Source organism: Diospyros lotus, chromosome 9 (assembly GCF_014633365.1).
Source record: "Diospyros lotus cultivar Yz01 chromosome 9, ASM1463336v1, whole genome shotgun sequence".
In the NCBI taxonomy this organism is placed as follows: domain Eukaryota; kingdom Viridiplantae; phylum Streptophyta; class Magnoliopsida; order Ericales; family Ebenaceae; genus Diospyros; species Diospyros lotus.
In genome coordinates, this window is record NC_068346.1 from 2,171,192 (window position 1) to 2,191,641 (window position 20,450).

Consider the following 20,450-nt stretch of genomic DNA (forward strand, 5'->3'; position numbering starts at 1 on the left):
GTTTATGAAGTAATTTTTTTGATTATATAGTATTAACCCAGCCCAAAGTCACTCCATCCCACCTCAACCCACATTTCTCTTCTCCTTCCTCTCTCGACCTTCTTCTCGCTCATAGCTCACCTTCGTTGCCTCTCGCTCTCTGCCTCATCTTCTCTTGCTCGTCTTCTCACTGCTTCTCACCCTCGCTCTCTGCCTCTCTCTTGCTCTTGCTCGCCCTCCGACTCTCGCTGCCTTTCTTTTGCTCTTGCCCTCACTACCTCTCATACTCGCTATCTGCCTCTCTTGCTCTCGCTCTCACTCGCCCTCGCTTTCTACCTGACTACCTCTCTCAGTCTCTCTTACTCTCGCTCGCCCTTGCCTCCACGCTCGCTCGGCCAGTCGGCCTCGCCCTCTAGCTCGCTACCTTGGCCCCTGCCTCTGATTCAGCCATTCAGGTCTTCGTTTTACCCCCCCCCCCCAAATATCCAGATTTGCTTCATTCAAGCCCAAGTATGTTTTCTCTTCTTTCAATTCCTTGATTCTCTCAATTGACAGCTAAATCTCGATAGATTTTCTATTTTTCTCCCATATTTTTTTTACTTGTTTATGCTTGATTTGTTGTTGAAATTGCTGGCTTTTTTCAGCAAGTTTTAAGTAAGTGATTTTGTTATTTATGCTTGATTTGTTGTTTCTGCTTGCCTATTTTACTACTGCATTTAACTAAGAACTTAGGAATTGGTGTGGCTGGAAGTCTGGAATTTGTTATTAAATATTTGAATTGACAATAATAGATGTAGATTCTGTTGTAGGTAAATTTTTTGTTTCAAAATCTCATTAAACACAAGTTTAATGAAAATTTATTGTACTAACTTTTTAATTACATAAAAATTTTATTACATTAATTTTTTAAATTTCAGCCCTCAACCTAAATTTATAGACCCGCCCCTGATCTAGGAATTGGTGAGAATATAATAATTTGTCAACCTTTTTCTTTTTCGCTAATTGGAGAATGATTAAACTATTGTGGAATAAAAAAGATAGATAGATACCAAGAGCCTGCCAGATTCTCGTTAATTATATCATATGAGACGGGTCAACTAGAAATAGCAGTTTCTCCACTTTGCCGTGAAATCTTGAAAAGTTGGAGAGAGAGAGAGAGGCATCCCCATATTTAGACAAACTAGCGTTAAACCTAAGCCCTCCAAATCGCACCGAATCTAAGCCCCAACTTGTCTCTCTCTCAATCGAAGAGCGATCCATCCATCGATCGAGCAACGGAAGGAAGACGAACCGCTGGCTCCCCTTGTCGATTTCGGTAACGCCTTTACGTTATCTCATCACGGCTTTGCTTGGACTTAAATCCCCCCGGTGGATCATCCACCGCCATTCTGTTCTTCGCGGCGTTGAGAAGCACCGGACCCCTTCCCCTCACGGCGGCAGAGGCGCTCTCCCCTCCGAAGGCGGCTCCCCCTCCGATCTCCTCTTCCTCGCCGGCGGTGGCCGCCTCCTCCGCCTTTTTCTGCTCGTCTCTGTTAATTAATTTGCATTCTTAGTAGACTAGATAGGTATATACCTGCATTGATAGATACCTGGAGATATTGGTTGGTTCTTCGCAAGGAAAGAAGATGTTGACCATAAAAAGGGTCCCGACGGTTGTTTCCAACTACCAGGACGAGGATCACTCTGAAGATGACCTGGTCGTCGATTCTCAGACCAGAGCCCTCGGTTGTGGCCGCAATTGCGTCGGCAAGTGTTGTTTACCTGGTATGTTTCTTCTTATCGATCAGATACCTCACGCAGACGCGTGCGCACACAATTTTGTAATGTCTGTTCTGTGTGTGATTATGGATAAATGTATGTAGGTTTGATTCCTGTCCTGGTGGAGTCGTTGAATCGAAACCACATAATGTAGAAACCAAATGGAAAAATTAATGTAGGACATGTGGAATTTGGAAATTCCCTTCCTACATTGGTAAAACAAAAATATTTGGGCAAATTAGTCGTTGCTCGAGCCTTCAATACACAATTCCCTAAAGGTTCTGAGCTAATTATTAGTGTCTTCCGAAGATGCTAATGTCACGACCGTAAGGGCAAACAAGTATTTTGTTGGAAAGATTAGCCACTTGTATTAACAGTTAGCTGGGTGGTTAATTGGTTAGAAGGTCAGTTAGCTGGGTGGATAATTGGTTAGAAGGTTGGGTAGCTAACTGTACAACAGATTACTTCCTTTGGTTATGATGGTTATGATTTGGTTAGAAGGCAGGCACTATATAGGGCCTGCCGGTATGAGAATGTCGATACGTTGAGAAATAACAGAAAGATCTTTCCCTCCAATTCTCTTTCTCTCTTATCTCTCTCCCTTTTCTCTCTCTTCTCTCACTTTCTGTTTCTAATTAAGAACCAAAATACCAGAATTGTCCGCCCCCCAATTCCGGGGCTTGACAGCTAATTCCTGTACATGGATAATTTCTCCAATCTCTAGTCCACAATCCCTTCTGCTCTGGCGCATTAGTATCTGTTGAAGATGGTACTTAAAATAATTCAAAAAATTTTATAGTTTGGTCCAATTTCTCAAAGGATGATAATAATCCATACCTTGTCAAGGAAGTCCAAAATCATTCACTTCCTATTTTAGTAGTTTAGGCTTATTCATGTCAAATACACGAGATTGACACATGGCAATTGGGGGTATTACATAAAGTTTAAGCATTGGCGTATAATTAAACTAGCCTAGTCTCTGTGCTGCCATAGAATTATGATACCTAGATAAGTAGATATTCAAAAATTCTTTAAGATACAAGTTTTCTTTTGTTGCTTCTCCCATCTTTATAGAGAACTGTGAACTTTGATGGGCGATTTGAGCATCTCCTGGCAAACAAACAGTCTTAACAGTATGTTCAAACTTGGAGAACAAAGCTACTCAAAGCTATATATTTTTAAGAGAAAGGAAAGTGGAGTTACTCAAAGCTATATATTTTTATGGTTAATCAAGCCAAAAATGATTTTTTTTTTTTTTTGACAAGTATCTACTTTCTTCTCATCTTTGAACTCAATCAAATGAAAAAAATAAATAAATATAAGTTCAATACTTTAATTAACTTTTTACTATATTTTTCTTTCCATTTTGTTTTCCCTTGCAAACTCTTATCAAAAGATAGCATACATGAAAGAGTGAAGAAAAGAAAAGATACTAGAATTTTTTAATTTCTTCCAACAAATCATTCCTCTCCTTTTCCCAACCCCCCTCCCCTCTACTGATTGCACTTGTTGATGTTTCAGGTTCTAAGCTTCCTCTGTATGCATTCAGGAAAGACAAAGATGGGGCAATTGGTAACTGTAATCATAGTTTCTCTCGTGAAGGATGTCCAACAGCTTTCCTGAACAATTTGTTACTGGGGCAGTGGGAGGAAAGAATGACCCAAGGATTATTTCGTTATGATGTGACCACCTGTGAGACAAAAATTATTCCTGGGAAGTATGGTTTTATTGCACAACTTAATGAGGGTCGCCACCTGAAAAAGAGGCCCACTGAGTTTCGTGTTGATCAGGTTCTTCAACCTTTTGATGAGAGCAAGTTCAACTTCACCAAAGTTGGCCAGGAAGAAGTACTTTTCAGATTTGAACAGAGCAATGACAACAATTCCCATTTCTTTCCCAACGCGCTAATCAGTGCTGATTCAAACTCACCAAATATCATTGCTATTAATGTAATCAAGTGGATATCTTCACCATACCTTTTATTATTTCTGTGGGGCTTGTGGTTTTTTCCTTATGGCTAATGATTTTTAGTAGGCCCCTTTCTTTCCTTTACTTTCTCATTGTTGCTTATAGGTGAGCCCTATTGAGTATGGACATGTGCTTTTGATTCCCCGTGTTCTTGACTGCCTCCCACAAAAGATTGACAATGAAAGCTTCTTGCTTGCCTTACATTTGGCTAGAGAAGCTGCAGAACCGGCCTTCAGATTGGGTTACAACAGTTTGGGTGCCTTTGCAACCATTAATCATCTTCATTTTCAGGTAGTTCTACTTCTGAGTAGCTTGTTTCTTACCAACATATTTGCTGTTTGGTTAGTTCTGACAATATTTTTCAGAATTGGTGATTAATTTGATGCTTAATTTGATGCAAACGACAGGCATATTACTTAGCTGTACCCTTTCCAGTTGAAAAGGCCCCTACTGAAAAGTTAATGACTGGCAAGAAGCTGTCAGATAGTGGAGTGACAGTTTCACAATTGTTGAATTATCCTGTGCTCGGTCTTGTGCTCGAGGGTGGAATTAAGCTGACTGACTTGGCCAATGCAGCTGCTAATTCCTGCATTCATCTTGAAAAGAATAACATTCCTTTTAATATTCTGATTGCTGACTGTGGGAAAAAGATCTTCCTGTTCCCTCAGGTAAAGTTTCTGTTATTCTTACTTTTGGCCTTGCTTCACAATGTTCTCAGAGTACATCTTGAGTATATGTAAGGTTTGGCTTTCTGCTAATTGCATAATGGGTCCTTGTGGTGATTTATTAATATGCTAATTACCATGGAAGGGGAGAAAAACGAGGAAATGAAGATTCTCCCTTACCAAAATTGTTGCAGACCAGATAGAAACAAAGGGATTATAGAAAAGAGAGATTGATTAAATAGTAGATAATACTTGGAGAGGAAACAGGAAAGGGTGGGAAAATGTTAGCGAGACAAGCATTGTCAACATTTTAGTAACACTAAACTGTTTCTGAATGAATGATCAGTGTTATGCAAAGAAACAAGCATGTGGAGAAGTAAGTGAGGAACTTCTGGACACACAAGTGAATCCTGCTGTATGGGAAATCAGCGGTCATATGGTACTGAAGAGAAGGAAGGATTACGACGATGCATCAGAGGAGAATGCCTGGAAACTTCTTGCCCAGGTTTCCCTGTCGTCGGAGAGGTTTGAAGAGGTGATGGCCCATATCCTGGAAGCAGCCTGTATAGCAGAGGCCGGATCTGATGGGACCACTGTCAACGAGGAGGAATCCAGTCACGAGGCTCATCCGGCCTATGTTGCCTCCCGTTTACATCAAGATTGTATGGTTCTGCATTGAGGGACTAATTTCGGCGTCATTGAAGGGCTGCCCTCGTTTCACCGTTCCCTACTTTAGTGGTGGGTATGCTGGTAAAGTGGTACCCAGAATCTGTTCCGAACGATGGTTGAAGTAGTTGTCCATAAATGTCCTGTGACTCTCTTAAGACTTTGCTCCCCTTATCTTGTAACTATATCGTAAAAAGTTTGCTTGGCTGTTCATCATAATCCTTTGCAGGATCTGTTTGCAATTGTTTGTATACCTGTAAAGTGTTTTCCTGACGAACCCCACGAGACCTGGAAACAGGGCATTAAACTACGAGGCCAACAACCATCTGTGACATTGAATTGTTGAATATTAGAAATTGTAGAAGGCATAGCTCTATAGCCATTTGTAACTTGTATACTTAATTTTGTCGAAACATGAAATATCCCAACGATCCGGCAACCATGTGGAGCGATCTGGCGTGGGACCCACATCGAGTTACGCGATGCTTCTTGACGATCTCTCGGGACAGCTTATCTCCGATCACTCTTCTTCTTCTTCTCTTTCTATTATTTATTTACGACAATTGGGGTTGCAAATTGCGACAGTTGTAACCATACGCGCATAGCATAATTGAGCAAATTACGTGTAGAAATAATCATCCGGCAACTTAAACTAAACAAAAATTAGATGGTCAGATTATTGCCCGCCGACAGATAACAACAGCTAAGGCGAATGATTGCTTCCAGCCAAGGCTTGGCTTCGCATCTCGATGGATTGATTGCGCCCAACTCCAGTACATTTTGTCACTTTGGCCATATGCCACTTATAACTTAAATTTCAACCTCTTGTACCTCTTAATTTTTAATTTTGTAAATTGTAACAATTACACCTTTTTTTAAAAAATATAACATGTGATTGCACGGTGAAGCTCTTGGATAAGAGAAACACCAACGGCAAAGAGAATCATGAGAGAGAAAGCCCATTGCTTGGTGTTGGACCAAATCGTGCATTTTTTGAGTATTGTGGTTTAAAAAGGTTTGAAAAATGTCCAAACAAGCCGATTTGCGGTTTAAACATTTGGCACTGCCCGAAAATAAATACAATAAAAAAAATAAAGAATATTTTATTACTATAAATATAAAAGCTTAAAACCTAGCCACCCCAACCCTAATCCCCCTTTCATTCTTCCTATCCTCTTTACTCTGCCATCGCACCCTCCCCCAATCTGATCACCGATCATCCTCTATCTTCTCTCCCTTACAGTCACACCCTCCCCCAATTCGATCAACGATTCGCCAGAGAGCCTGAGAGGAGCAGAACAAGGTCGTGGCAAGCAGAAATGTTTGCCAGCGTCTGGTGGAAGGGTTTGTTAAGGAGGTAGAGCTGGCCGATGACAAGGAGAGTGGGGAAAGGGCTCGGCGGAAGGCGAATGAGCTTGGGAGAAAGTAATCGATGAAGACCCAGAAAGCGAAGAAGATCGCTGAAATCTCTAGAAAATGGAATATCTCCTCAAGTGCTTCATTCAACCTCATTCTGTCTCTCCGTGCCTGCTAATGATGATGAAGGGAAAAGTGTTCCTCAAAACATTACTCAAGAGGAGCAAGATACTCTTACCAAGTGGCAAGATGATGATTTCACCGCTAGGAGTTATATGCTTGTTTCAATGAGTAGTGAATTACAGCGTCAACATGCGAATATGCTTGACGCGTACTCTATCATCACTCGCCTACAAGAGTTGTATGGTGAACAAAGTCGGAGTGCGAGATATGAGATATCTAAGACACTATTTAGGGCAAAGATGTCTCTGGGAGGATCAGTGGGGGAACACATTCTCAAAATGATCTCCTTGTTAAAGAAGCTGAAGGGTTTGGGGGATGAGTTGAATTCTCACCTCTAAATTGATTTGATCCTTCAGTCTTTGCCAGATTCGTATGGAAATTTCATATCGAATTTCTATATGAATAAAATAGAGTGTACTCCGGCTGAGTTAATGAACATGCTTATTACGACACAAAGCAACATGAAATCAGGTACTGTGATGGCTGTTACCTCTTCTAGTAAGACTAGGAAGGGGAAAAGTAAGAAAAAGGCCACGCAAGTACAACAGGGGGCCAAAACAATAAGTAAGAAGAAGAGCCATCATTTTTCCAAACTTATGGTTTTAATTTATGTGTTTGTCGGATATCTTTTTGTGTTTTGAATCAAAAATTAAATTTATGTATATGAGATATACGTACGTGTATGTTGTTGGAAGAACAAAACAAAAGTTTTTTATTTAAACATATATATGTTTGTTTTGAAGTTTTGCTGGAACGTAATATATGTATGTATATGTATATGTATATATATGATATATATATATATATTTTGCAAATAAAATAAAGAAAAACAGGAAACAGGGGAAGGCAAAGCGGTGGATTTCGATCCGTTGATGGCCGCGACACCGCTGGGCGGTGCCGGCAGGGCCGGTCGGCGCCGCTAAGCGGCACCGCCAAAAGAAAATGCGTCGCTGGGAGGCGCCAGATGCAACGATTGGCGCTGCCAGCGGCGCCCATGGCCGAAAGCCGTGCTGTTGGGCAGCGCGGCCATGGCTGCTGCTGCGACTGCCGTAGCTGTTGGCGACGGTGGTCGCGGGGGGTAAGAGGTAGGGGCCACCGCCTAAGGCGGTGGCGAGGGGGCGCACGACGCGGGCATGCCCCGCGACCGCCTAGGGCGACTTGTGCCCCACGACGCGGGCTGGGCCCGTGTCCCCTCAGCTGGGCGTGAGCCTGGCCCACGAGCGCGGCATTAGCCGCGTTCATGGTCAGGCCAAAGGGCCCGGCCACACGACTGCGCGCGCGTGCGGCCCCGACCCCCCTTTTCCATTTTTGTTTTTTTAATTAATTTATTTTCCGTTGCGTATGATCAGATCATGTTTTCTAACAGTGGTACTGCTGCCTTGTGTTGTTTGTCATTTTTGTTTTGGTTTTCTGGGACCAGACGTTGGTCTTATGTTTTGATTTTCTAGTTTCCTTTGGAGACCAGGCCAAATCTGGTTGTCTTATATTCTTTTTGCTTCTTTTTCTTGATTTGTTGTGCTAGTGAATCAATGTAATCAAATTGTAGAAACTGCACCGAACCGCATCACAAAATGCGGTGCGACTGGGTGCGATTTTTTTACATCAAAATAGACCGCACGATCTGACTCTAAAGGAAAACTCCATGTGCAGTTCGATGTACTAAAATGGCCAAAAACTGGCCAACCCGAACTGTGAACAACCCTACTCCAAGCACTTGCAAAGCAAAGACGCCAAAGTTACACTTATCACCACCCGCTTCATCTTCAACAAAATCATGAACCAAGAGACTGTCGGCCGCCTCTTTAGCTCATTTGCCCTTGAGACCATTTCCGATGGCTTCGACGACGATGGCTTGGCAGGTAAGATTTGCTGCGGTAATTCAAAGAAACTGATAGAATAATTGAGGAAAGGCAAAATAAAAATAGAATATTAAGGCAAGACGTTTCCAAAAAACTATCTTTAGGATAGTAATTTATCCACTTAGGTGCAAATAGTTGATAGAAATTCTACCCCCATAATAGAATGCCTAATTTTAAGAAATCAAAATTACACTTTTTGATTTCTTCCATAATCAGGAACTCAACCCAACAATGAGAGAATAGATAGCAAATAGAGAGATAAATAATAACAAATGAATGAAGAAGAATAGGTGGCTTGAAGTGTCACCTTACATCCCAATTGTCTACACTATTTATAGACATTAAATGGGTGCTATCAATAGACACAACTTAAATAAAAAAGCATAATTTATTTGAAATATCATGACTATTAGGAATAGTCTTATCCATTGGAAAAGTCACATCCCTCCAATTTAAAGACATGCCCTTGAAATAAAAAAATAAAAAAAACATATTGGTTCAAATTCTTGCTATTGGAATTCTAACATTCAGATCGAAAGTTGTTATGTGTATTTTCAAACCGCATTGGTTGGGTCGAAAATGGCCCAAAAGGCTAGCCCGATCATCTGAAACCCTGTCAATCCAAGGTGAATCAAAGTCGCAGGTCACTACATCAAATTCAGGTCACGGAATGGCGTGAGTAGTGTTGCATGCCCAACTTCCCGCAAACTTACTTAGCTTGCTCAACGCAACATTTGCGGGCTTATCGAAAACCCATCATAGCTTGCAAAGAAGAAGTCAACCTTCCCAATTCAAAATAAATCAAATCCCTACAAAAGCGGAATCTGTTCTTAACTACGGGGAACTAATAAGAGAACTCAATTAACGTGATCTTATCTTTCTATTTGGTAGATTATTCAAATTATAAACACTTCACACAATAAATAGGGGTTGAAAAACCATTGTAAATGGGGGACGAGAAATGATATACTGTTACTCTGCCAGAATAACTAGAGAACATTAGTGGACTAGGCATCATTTCGGCCGAACCACGTAAAACTTTTTTGCGTACAACTTGTCATTTGTTCTATTCGTTTCTTTCCTTTGTATTTGTGTTTATTTTCTCAATGCGGGCTAACAAACCACGGTCAACCGATTCTAAATGCCAACAAAAGTTGACTCCTTGAAATAGAAAGTCGACTTCCAGGGTGCAAGAGTCGACTTCTAGTGGCCAACAACCGACTTTTGCAAGCCTTTAGCTGACCCAACTAGGAGCCATTTCTGCAGCATTTACAACAGTCGACTTTCACTTCTTAAAAGTTGGCTTCAAATATAAACACTTCAAAAAATATAAGAATAACAAAAATTATTATTAAATAATACTAATATATACACTTATATATAACATGATCGCCCAGGGAAATTGGAAACTAGGGGTGTTGGCGGTGCGATTTGGTTGGTCTGAACCATTTTCAACACGCCAAACCGTTGGTGCGGTTTTTTGACCAAACCAGACCATGGTTTGGTTTGGGTGTGGCCAAACCACACCGCATTTGCAGTCTGATTTGGTGCGATTTACCGCAGTTTGAAAATATGGTATAGGTGAGTCTTAAAATCACTAAAAATGTTACTTAAAAATGGTAAATAAAGATTACCTGTGATTACCATCATGATTACCTGTGACATAACATCAAATAGTGCATGTCATCATACAATGAATATACAACATATAATTATTTCCAAATATATATACGTACATGTAATTGAATAATGTACTGTGCAAACCAATTATTTCCAAAACAATTATTTTTAATTGTTTTTTTTATTATTTTCTGGGTTGTTCGGTTTAAAACCGAAATTCTTCTGTCCAAACTGCGAATCGCTCGATTTGGACAGCTTTTAAACCGTTTCCAACCGCCCAAAAAAAAAATCTATCGGTTCAGTCTGGCCGATTTTTACGGTGCACCGATTTTTTTCAACACCCCTACTAGAAACGACGGCCTGCGAGTCTGAAGTTTAGCAAGGTTCGATAGGGGTGTACAATCGGTTATAACCGAACCGAACCGCTCAAAAATTATGAACCGAACCGGCCGACCCACCCCAACTAATTGAAGTAACCGAAACCGAACTAACTGAAGCCTAAACCATACTAACCGAACCAAACCGAACTGAAAATGAATTGGAACACAAAAATAACCAAGAGACTGCCTTGCTGTTGTCGCCGGCCACCTAGTCGGCCGGTGATTCCAATGATCGGAACCGATCATCAGATTTTCCCAACCGCGGTGACCCACATACCCAAAAATTAAAAATATCTAATGGTTAGATTTTAGTAGATCTAGGTTTCAAACTTTCAATGTAAAAGAGAAGTTGTACCTAGAAAACTTACCTAAAAACCATCGGCGTCATCTTCTTCTCTGGCCATCAGCAACAACTCGCATCGGCGTCATCTTCGTCTTCTCCATAGGCGACGACGAGGGATGGTGGAGGGAGAGAGAAAAGACGAAAAGATGAGGCGACCTAATCTACGAAGCCTCAAAGAGCCTTCATCTTTGCCATCGAAGACGGCGAGTGATGGTGAAGGAAAATAGAAGGGACGAAGAGATGACCAAAGATAGTGCTGTCGCGCGACCAAATCTGAGATCTATGAAGAGATGAGATGAGGTAGTGCTGCGGCCGGCCAGATCTCAAAAAGAAAGACAAAATGGCGAGAGAGGGATAGAGTCTTAGAGAAAGAAAGACGAAGAGAAAAGAAGACAGTAGCAGACATGGGGTGCCGCGCCCGCGTGAGGGAGGGGGGCCGGTTCGATTTGGCAAGGGAGTTGCCACGCCCACGTGAGGGAGGGGGGCCGTTCAATTCGAGAGCGGGAGTTATTGCTATTCGGTTCGGTTCAATTTTTTTGTTATTTTTACTAAAATAATCGAATCAAACCGAATAATCGATTTTTAAGGACAAAAATAACCGAACTAAACCGTTCCTTTTGAAAAATTGAACCAAATCGACCAAATTTATCGGTTCAGTTCGATTAGTTCAGTTTAACCGAACTTTTGCTCACCCTTAAAGTTCACCACCAATGATACCGGATGCCAGCAGTAAGGTTAATCGCCAGTGACAAAACTCGACAAGTCCAAAGCTCGAGGCGACAGCAATTCGAGGACAAAAACTCATACCCAAGTGAAACAGGAAGCTTCAGTTCTCCAGCATAAAAGCTGTGGTCTGCGTAGTCAAAGGCACAGGATGAGTGAAAAATGCGGCTCCGACCAGCCCTAGTTTCTTGGCAACGTCGACAGCTCAAGGCAAGAAGGATCATAAACGATGCAGTCCACGGGGTGGTCGAAGCTCCGGCAGCTCTCCATGAGCTCCACTAGTGTCGCCAACTTGACCTCCCGGAAGTGTCGCAAGTATTCTCCAGAAACCCCTCGATAATGTGAATTTTCAGTGGATGATGGAATTTTCTATCTCTACGCTCATCGAAGCCGTCAGAGATGGGGCCAAAGAGTTCTTGCATGTGAAATGTTATTTTATCCGAATTTGATTGATACATGAGATCACTGAAAATGTCAAAATGATAAAATTTTCCTCTCTCAGGAAAAATATTTTTGTTTCCCTTCTATAGCTGCCTCTTCTCTCTCTCTTTTTCATGGCCACCCCATCACCTCACCTCATGCTGATTGCCTTCACCTTCGCCTCGCCGCCTCACTTCATGTCGACCATCGCCACCTTTGAGGCTGCCTCCCTGATGTCTCCCGGTTGCTGCCACCTCACCACTGCATTTTCACTGCTGCGTCTCGCATTGAAGCCCGATCAATTATTTTATGCTTCATCCACGTTTGGGAAATATAGCAAGGTCCGGCCCTTACACGGGCATGCACATTACCTGCTGACTGGAAGTTGAGAGGCATTCTTAATGCCTTTTGCCTATTCTTAATGCTTTTTGGCTGCTAACTGGAAGTTGAGAGGCATTCTTAATGCCTTTTGCCTATTCTTAATGCTTTTTGGCTGCTAACTGGAAGTTGAGAGGCATTCTTAATGCCTTGCAATTCGGTCGCGATGAAACAAAGTCGTTGTTAAGAGATTAAAAAGCGTAAGCTTGCTTCCTTACCAATTCAAAGATCCATCACGCTTATTGTCCATAAAATTACCAAAAGGTTATTTAAATATTTAAATAATCATATTTAATTTTATAAAATCACCTGACATAGTTCTATTATGTTGAAATATTCAATACATTTCTGTACTGATTTTAATAATTTTAAACACAATTTTATTCAATATCTAAAATTGATCTAGTGGCAATTTATTTATGCTAACTTCACATACCAAGTTTTATAAAACAATAATATTTATGGGACCACACATACATATAAATTAAAAAAGTAACTTAAGTTTGGATCTTAAAAATGCTAATAGAGCAGAAAAGTGTGAGGCCAATAAAGCTTTTATGCAACCACACACTTCTCATTAGTCGACTTTCTTGATCTTTAGATTATTGATTGTCGGTGTTGGAGCAAAATCTATGAGTCTCCTATTTGGATGATTTTGTCATGTTGTGTACATTGAGTAACAAAATATTTGTCCGACACAAATAATTTGAGAGTAAAGACGTGAGTCCCATAAGAGATGATAGGGTTCATACACCACCCCTTATTAATTCACGTCGAGTAATACAATATAAATGTTGTCCGATACTAATAATTTAATAAGCCTACCTATTTAGATCCATTTTTAAGTTGTTGTACCATTATTCTATTTGAAATTGTGGGCTACTCTCAGTAAATGATTGAAAAAAAAACAAGTGGAAGAAGTAGAAAATGAGGGTTGGGAAAGTCTTCAAGTCCAAACCAATAAAACATGGAATAGGGATACGCAAGTCATCTCGTATTGGTTGAAGCTTTAGCACACGAATTAGAAAGATGGATAGTAGTAGATAAACAACTCCCTTACAACTTCTTTAACAATCTTACCTTATTGCGATATTTTAATATTAAAATATAGTGATAAATTGAATCCAAAAAATTAATAATTTGAATACCCACGCTTTCTTCCTCTTTCTCTTTCTCTCCCCCCTCTCTATCACTGGCTTCTCCTCTTCCCATTGTTGTCGCCAGCTTCTCCTCCACCTATTGTTGTCTTTTACTCTCTCTTTCTGTCACCTACTTATACTGACCCTCTTTGCTGCCATTGGTGTCTCCTTCACCCATTACTGTCATCAATCTTGCGCTCTTGCTCTCGTTGTTCGTCTAGTCCTCCATCTCACTATCAATTTGTCTGTCAAGAGCTCACATCCATCTCTCTCTCTCTGTCTCTCTCTCTCTCTCTCTTTCTCTCTCTCTCTCTCTCTCTCTCTCTCTCTCTCTCTCTCTCCACCGATGCCTCTATCTCCAACCATGTTAACACCTCTATATGTTACATAAATGTTGATCATTTTGTTATCGTCGTTCTTCGTTCTCATCTGTTCAGAAACTAGAAGTTCTAATCATTTTGTTTCTAATTTTTAAAATATTAAACTAACACATATATAAATGTATAGTATATTTATTGAAAATGTATTTGTATATAACTTTGATTTAAATATACATATTTTCTAAATAAAAGTATAAACTAAACAGACATACAAATAAATAACATATTCCGGGTTAAAAGTATATTTTTATATTATTATTTATTTGTATTACTTGTATAACGTGAAATTGTAATACTATGGTTTTGTATAATTTTACATAAAAATTTTAATTTCTTAATTCTAGCAATATAAATGAATAATAACATAAAAATATATATAATTATTTATATATAAGATAATTATAAAATACATAAAATTTTATGTTTTATATGAATATTAAAGAGAAGAAATATAATTGTATTGTGATTGATATATATGAATATATCTTTTATTAAAAATGAATATTATAATTTTATAGTCTATAGTTTGTTTTTTATTTTATAACTTAAAAAATGGAACAAAAGTACAAAATAATTTTTTAAAAATAGCAAACGCTCTTAAAAGTTTCAATATGTTACAAGCCAAAAATTTTAAAAATTACAAAATAGATTTAATTTGATTTAGATAGTTTTGTATAATATATTTTTAGTTTATAGTTATATTTAAAAAATATATTTGTGTGTATATATATAAATATTTTATGTAATATATATAATTTGTGTATATTTATATTTTGTATAATATATTGAAATGACAAGGAACGACAGTGAATGGAAATGACAATTTCAACAGTGACGAAGACGGCTACGTTGGTTGTAATACTTGGGAATAATTTGAGGATAAAGATGATATTTGATAAAGGGCATAAATGGAATTGTGGAAAAAATAAGATTATAGGACACACCAACACAGATTTGGACGACCGAATTAGTCAGAGGGAGTATCCCGGACCCTAGATAGCCAAGATAAATGGTGTAGTATCGACGAGTGATTTAAATTATGATTTTTAGTGATAAAAGAAATGAGATCGGGAACAGTTTTCGGTACAGCAAAAATACAGCCGCCAATTAGGTCGTATTACCGAATTTTTATAAACGATGTCCAAAAAGTTAACAGAGAGTGTCAAGGACTAGTATTCGATGTATAGAACAACCCTTAAGTGGTTTCAGGTTGAATCGAGTGGATTTGAGGTCAAATTGATCAATCGGGCCTAAGTATAATTTTTTAAAATTGCCCGAGGGAGGTCAAAACGGTAATTTTTCAGAAGTTTCAAGGGAGAAATGAGAAGTAAAAATCTTGAGGGTCTTAGTGATGGTGCTAGAAAGATCAGGGGCTTGAGGATAAGGGCCAAAATGCAAAAGGAAGTTTCTAAGGGGCTAAAGTGCAATTTTTGAAAATCTGCCAAAGCATGGCAGATCTGGCCGCGAATTCGGTAGAAAAAATGGGAGATTTGGGCAACAAATCTCATCAGGGCATGGCCTAGGGTAGTCTAGGAAGCGTGTGGGGAAAGGTTTGGCCGGAAATCGGCCACGTGGGGGTCGAATTTTGGCTATAAATAGCCAAGGGTTTCGGCCAAATTTGAATCATCAAATCGCTCAAGTTTGAGAACGAATTGAGGGAAACCAATAAGGGGCTTTTGATCCTTGAGGCAAGAAGAGCATTTCTGGAGAATTTGGTGAGTTTTGAGGGTGTTTCGAGGGTTGCCGGAAAAGCCCTAGGTGGACCGCCACCGCGACCTGCAACTCGACTTCCGATGGGCTTCCCGGTGGCCTTTCGGCTTGAAATCGGTGGGGTTGTGATCGACTCTTCGTGGGCTTTCGAGGGGTACCGGTTTCGAGGGCATCGGAGCAACCGCCAGCAGCTGGCTCAAGGTTGAAGACGGTGACGTGTGAGTTGCATGCGCCAGACTTTGCTTGCACCCACGCGCCAAGCGCGTGAAGGCGCATGACGAAGGGCTTTTTGGTAATTCGACTTCCAGAAATTTTATTTAATTATTTTATGATTTATTATGTAAAAATATTTGAGAAAATAGTTGTGTAGATATTTATTTTGAATTATTAGAGAAGAAAAATAGGAGAAAATAAGAAAATGTGAGAAAATTATATTATTGCATGATTAGGGTACCTTGCGGCTTGAGGTGAAGTGACTCGTGCAAAGTGAGAAGAGGGCACGCAAATCGAGGCAGGCACGTAAGCTGAGGCAAACCGCGCTTGTTAATTTGAAATTTCGTCTAAAGGTGAGTGATTCTACCCAAAAAGACTTTAAGTAACATATGAATGGTTTACTGTGAGTGTTCATCCCTGTGGCTAGGTTTATTGTGATGGATTGTCCAAACAATTATTTACACATGCATTAAATTTCGTACGGTAAATTTCATACATCGAAATGTTAATTTTAAGCTATGCATATTATGATTTTCGACATTGGCTTGTTTTGTGTCATCCATGTGGGACGTGGGTTGGTAACCTGTGACGTAGCCCAAAGTGACAGCACTCGGGATGCGTACCTAGGATTAATGCTAGGTGACCCACTTGGGACGGGGCTGAGACGGACTTCACCCTACGGGACCCAAGTGGCGGGGCTGAGAGTGGACACCACCTCGGTTGTTGGCTCAAGTGGCGAGGCTGAGAGTGGACACCATCTCAGGTTCCTTTGAGCAATAGCATTAATGCCGAGGTGACATCGATTCCAAGGATAGTGCTGATGTGACACTCTTGGGGCTAGGGTTGTGTTGGATTGTGTTTTGGAATGCTTTTGAGTAGGAGCGTAAAGCCTAACAATGACAATAGGGTGATTCCCGGGTTCATATGTCAAGGTTGTCTCTCTTAAACAGGATTGGTTTGCCAATGGATCGGTGTGGTCGTGTCGCCTTTAGAAAGATTGCATTTTTCCCAGTTAGGGCTAAATGCTGTGTGGGATTCTCTTAGGCTGGGCATGTCAGGATTTATCAATTTTATGCATATGATTTTGCATATCTGCATGAAAATGTTATTGAACTCTTACTTAGATGATTCAGTATCTAATTTGGACTATGTCCCTGGAATATTCAAACGTTCCAGGTGAATGCAGTGGCGCCAAGGGAAATAATATCATCGAGATGTAGCGGTTATGTTTAGTTTTCGTAAGTTTTTGTCCATGATTATGATGTTCAGAGGTTATGTAATATTTTGATATTTTCATGTGAAGCATCGATTTGGTTATTGTAAAAGGAATTGTCGGTTAAATATTATTGAGGTTTCGATCTTGCTTCCGCTGATGTGATTGATATTACTTGTCTTAGTCTATTAATTCTTAAATTTTGATATACTAAGAAGGTACGATCGGGATTGTCGGGAAACGATTATAATACGAGTATGTATATTGAGAGACTTATGTTGTATATAATAAAATATTCCCAAAATCTCGAGATAATGCTCACTTGGGAAAACGTGGCATTACATTGGTGGTGAACGAGAAAAGAAAGATATGGGGGGAAGGAGAATGAGAGAGAGAAAAAAAAATGAGACAAAGAGATGAAGGCGAGCTCTCGATGGACAGATCGTCAATGAGATGGAGGATCAAAAGGACGGCAAAAATGAGAAACTAGCAGTGAGAGCGAGAATGTGAGATCGATTGCCGATCACGCACTATGTGATGGAGGATCGGACAGTCGTGAGCTAGATCGAGAGAGAAACTATGCCAGCTCGAGATCGACTACCGGTCACGCACTATGCAATGGAGGTTCGGACAACCACGAGCAAGAATGAGAGAGAAAGAGAGAGAGAATACATCAGAGAGAGAGAGAGAATATATCAGTAATAAAAAAAGCTTGGGTATCCGAGTAAGAGAGAGAGAAATAAGGTTTGGACGGGTATTTAAAAGTTTTTGGTGGAAAAAGAGAGAATGATAAGAAGGCGTGGGCCGTAGATGCAACTTAGGATAGATGTGTAATTACCACTTAGGATAGATGTCTAATTTTGGCATGAATTGTCAAGGCAGTTGGTCATCTAGCATGATTGGAAAAAAAAATAAAAAAAAATAAGAAGCAGAAAATGAGGGTTAAAGTCCAAAACAAAGAAACGTGGAATAGGGATACGCAAGTCATCTCGTATTCGTTGAAACTTTCAAGGGAAATATTACTGAGCACACGAATTAAAAAGATAGGCCATTCAATGGTCAAAAGTTAGCACTACAAGCTACCAAAAGTACAAGTCAATTATAGCCCCTGACAAATTGCTACTTTGCTCCAATTCCACGGCATCTCTCAGATCTGATGCCTTCTGAGAGATCTGATAGTGGAAAATCGCAATCTGCTTGCCTTCTGGAAGCGAGGAAAATTGCAATCTGTCAGGATATGTGCCATCGTCAATTCTAGTCCAATCGTTCGATTCAATTTCTGCAGCAGCACTGGTTGATTCTAAAAAGATGGATTTCACTGTCACGCCTTCATCATCTTCTTAAACTCTTCGAAGTTAACGCATCCATCGCCGTCCTCGTCGACGGAGCTGATCATCCGAGAACAGTCCTTCAGCGAGCACTTCTCTCCCAAGTTCTTCAGCACCGCGTGCAACTCGCGCGCCGATATCAAGCCGTTCCTGTCGCGATCGTACAAGTCGAACGCGTCGCGCAGCTCCTTGCTGCTGCACTCGTCGCCGTCCGACGGGCGCTTCATGTGGAATTCAGTGAACTCCTTCAGATCGATGAAGCCGTCCCCGTCCTTATCGATCTCGGACATCACCTGCCCAACCTCCTCCGCCGACGCGTCGGATCCGAGCGCCTTCAGCACCTCTCTCAGCTCGACGGCGGAGATTCTCCCGTCGCCGTTGGCATCGAACTTGTTGAACACCTTCTCCACTTCCTCCACGTCCCCTAGCGACGTGACGGAGTGTTTAACGGCAACCGAACTTCTCGCCATCGCTCAGATAACGAGAGTTCAAGCCAAAGGTCGTTCGCCCGCTCCGAACCAGTGAGCAACGTCCGCAAGCATTTATAGCGGGGGATCACGCGGTTCTCGAGACGCGTTCGCGTGGCGTAGTAAAGTTAGAGTGAGGCCGCGTCTACTATAACTCTTGACGTGACATGACCTAACTGGAGGGCGATTTTGTTCACCCCATTTAATGGGGTTATTTTAACTCCCGTGGAGGCTAACGGCGACTTCTCTCTCTATTTTTGTCTACTTTTCAAGTTTTTTTTTTTTTTTTCACCCTTCATTCCTCTTCTTCTCCAACCAGTCTCATGTTGCCACCACCTCTACACGTCAATCATTGAGGTTTTATTGCACGCCGACTATCTTGTCTCTCTGCTGCATCCTCGCCTCGTCAATCATGAGGCAATGGTAAGGCAGCGATACAGCAACAAGGCGATATAGTTAGCAACGATAGCAAAAGAAGAAGAGAGAGAGAAACAGAGTGACTATTAATCCCTTGAAATAACTTTTTTATCTTCAAACAAAAGTGCGATTTTGTTCACCCCCTTTAACGGGGTGAACATCACCTTCACAATTTTTGTGAGTATAAAAAAAGTAATGGAACAGTAATTAATATTTTTATATCGTTCCGTTACTTTTTTTCAACTTCACAAAAATTGTGAGAATGATGTTCGCCGGTCAAAAGGTGAACACAATTGCACTCCTCAAACGAACCCGTGGGGGTAAAGTTACCCCTAGAGTGAACAAAATCGCACTCACGGAGGTAATGAGCCTGGGCTGGCGGGATTGGTGGGGGTGAGGTAGAATTGAAGATGAAATAAAGCAGAAGGTTGTGGCTACAGGGGGTACCTGTCACTGTCAGAAATGGGCAGTTGGGCAGTGATTGTTACGTGAAACTAAAAACGAGTGGACTGCTTTGCTCTCCTACGGCGAGACAACGGCCCAGAACATGATACTCTTTTATTGTACGCCTTTCATCTCTTTCGACATATGGAAGGTTGAATTATTGTTGGAGACCACATTTAATTGAAAGATAATAATAAAATTGAAAGATAAATTTTATAAGAAGTGAATGAAATGTTCAGATTTGGGCATAAATTATGTTTGCATCTCAATTTAGTTAAAATATATATTATGAGGAGGAAGTCACTCGTCTTTTAAAATTAATTAGATAAAATTCAAACACTTTAAGTAAATAAAATAATATTAATATTTAAAAAATAGACTAATTGTTCAAAGCCTCAAACTCTAATACCAGGTTTTCTTTATTATTTTTAAGTTATTTTTTATTTTTTTTAAATAGTAAAATTGTATTTATTTTTAAATTTTCAAAAATAAGAAAAAAATTATAAAAAAATTTAAAATAAAAAAAATATTTTAGTTATTTTCATCACAAAATATATTTACAATTTTTAAAATGTGAAAAATGTTACAGACAAAAAAAAAATCATTTTTAGTAATTTTAAAATAGATACCCAAAATATAAATTTAAAACTCAAAATTAAAAATTAAAATATGAAAGAGAACAATCACTTATCACCTCTAATATTGTTTTCACATTTAAATGATTGTGCCATTGTCACAATTACTAAATTTTATGGTGAATCGAATGTAAGTTAATCCATCACACTATCATTTTGACAAAATATCTTTTTTATCAGAATTCTCAATATTATGGATGATTTTT

The 20,450-nt window shown here is 40.0% G+C and overlaps 2 protein-coding genes across 2 annotated transcripts; one reads left to right on the plus strand and one right to left on the minus strand.

Annotated features, from left to right (window-relative positions):
* Window positions 1-1,088: 1,088 nt before the first annotated feature.
* LOC127810564 (GDP-L-galactose phosphorylase 1-like) lies at window positions 1,089-5,393 on the plus strand. Its single transcript, XM_052350104.1, has 5 exons — window positions 1,089-1,743; window positions 3,259-3,686; window positions 3,811-3,996; window positions 4,113-4,373; window positions 4,717-5,393. The coding sequence occupies exons 1-5, from the start codon at window positions 1,605-1,607 to the stop codon at window positions 5,047-5,049; spliced, it is 1,347 nt and encodes a 448-aa protein (XP_052206064.1). The 5' UTR covers window positions 1,089-1,604; the 3' UTR covers window positions 5,050-5,393.
* A 12,530-nt stretch (window positions 5,394-17,923) lies between these two features.
* LOC127809416 (probable calcium-binding protein CML23) lies at window positions 17,924-18,812 on the minus strand. Its single transcript, XM_052348177.1, has one exon. The coding sequence runs from the start codon at window positions 18,749-18,751 to the stop codon at window positions 18,275-18,277; it is 477 nt and encodes a 158-aa protein (XP_052204137.1). The 5' UTR covers window positions 18,752-18,812; the 3' UTR covers window positions 17,924-18,274.
* Window positions 18,813-20,450: the final 1,638 nt, after the last annotated feature.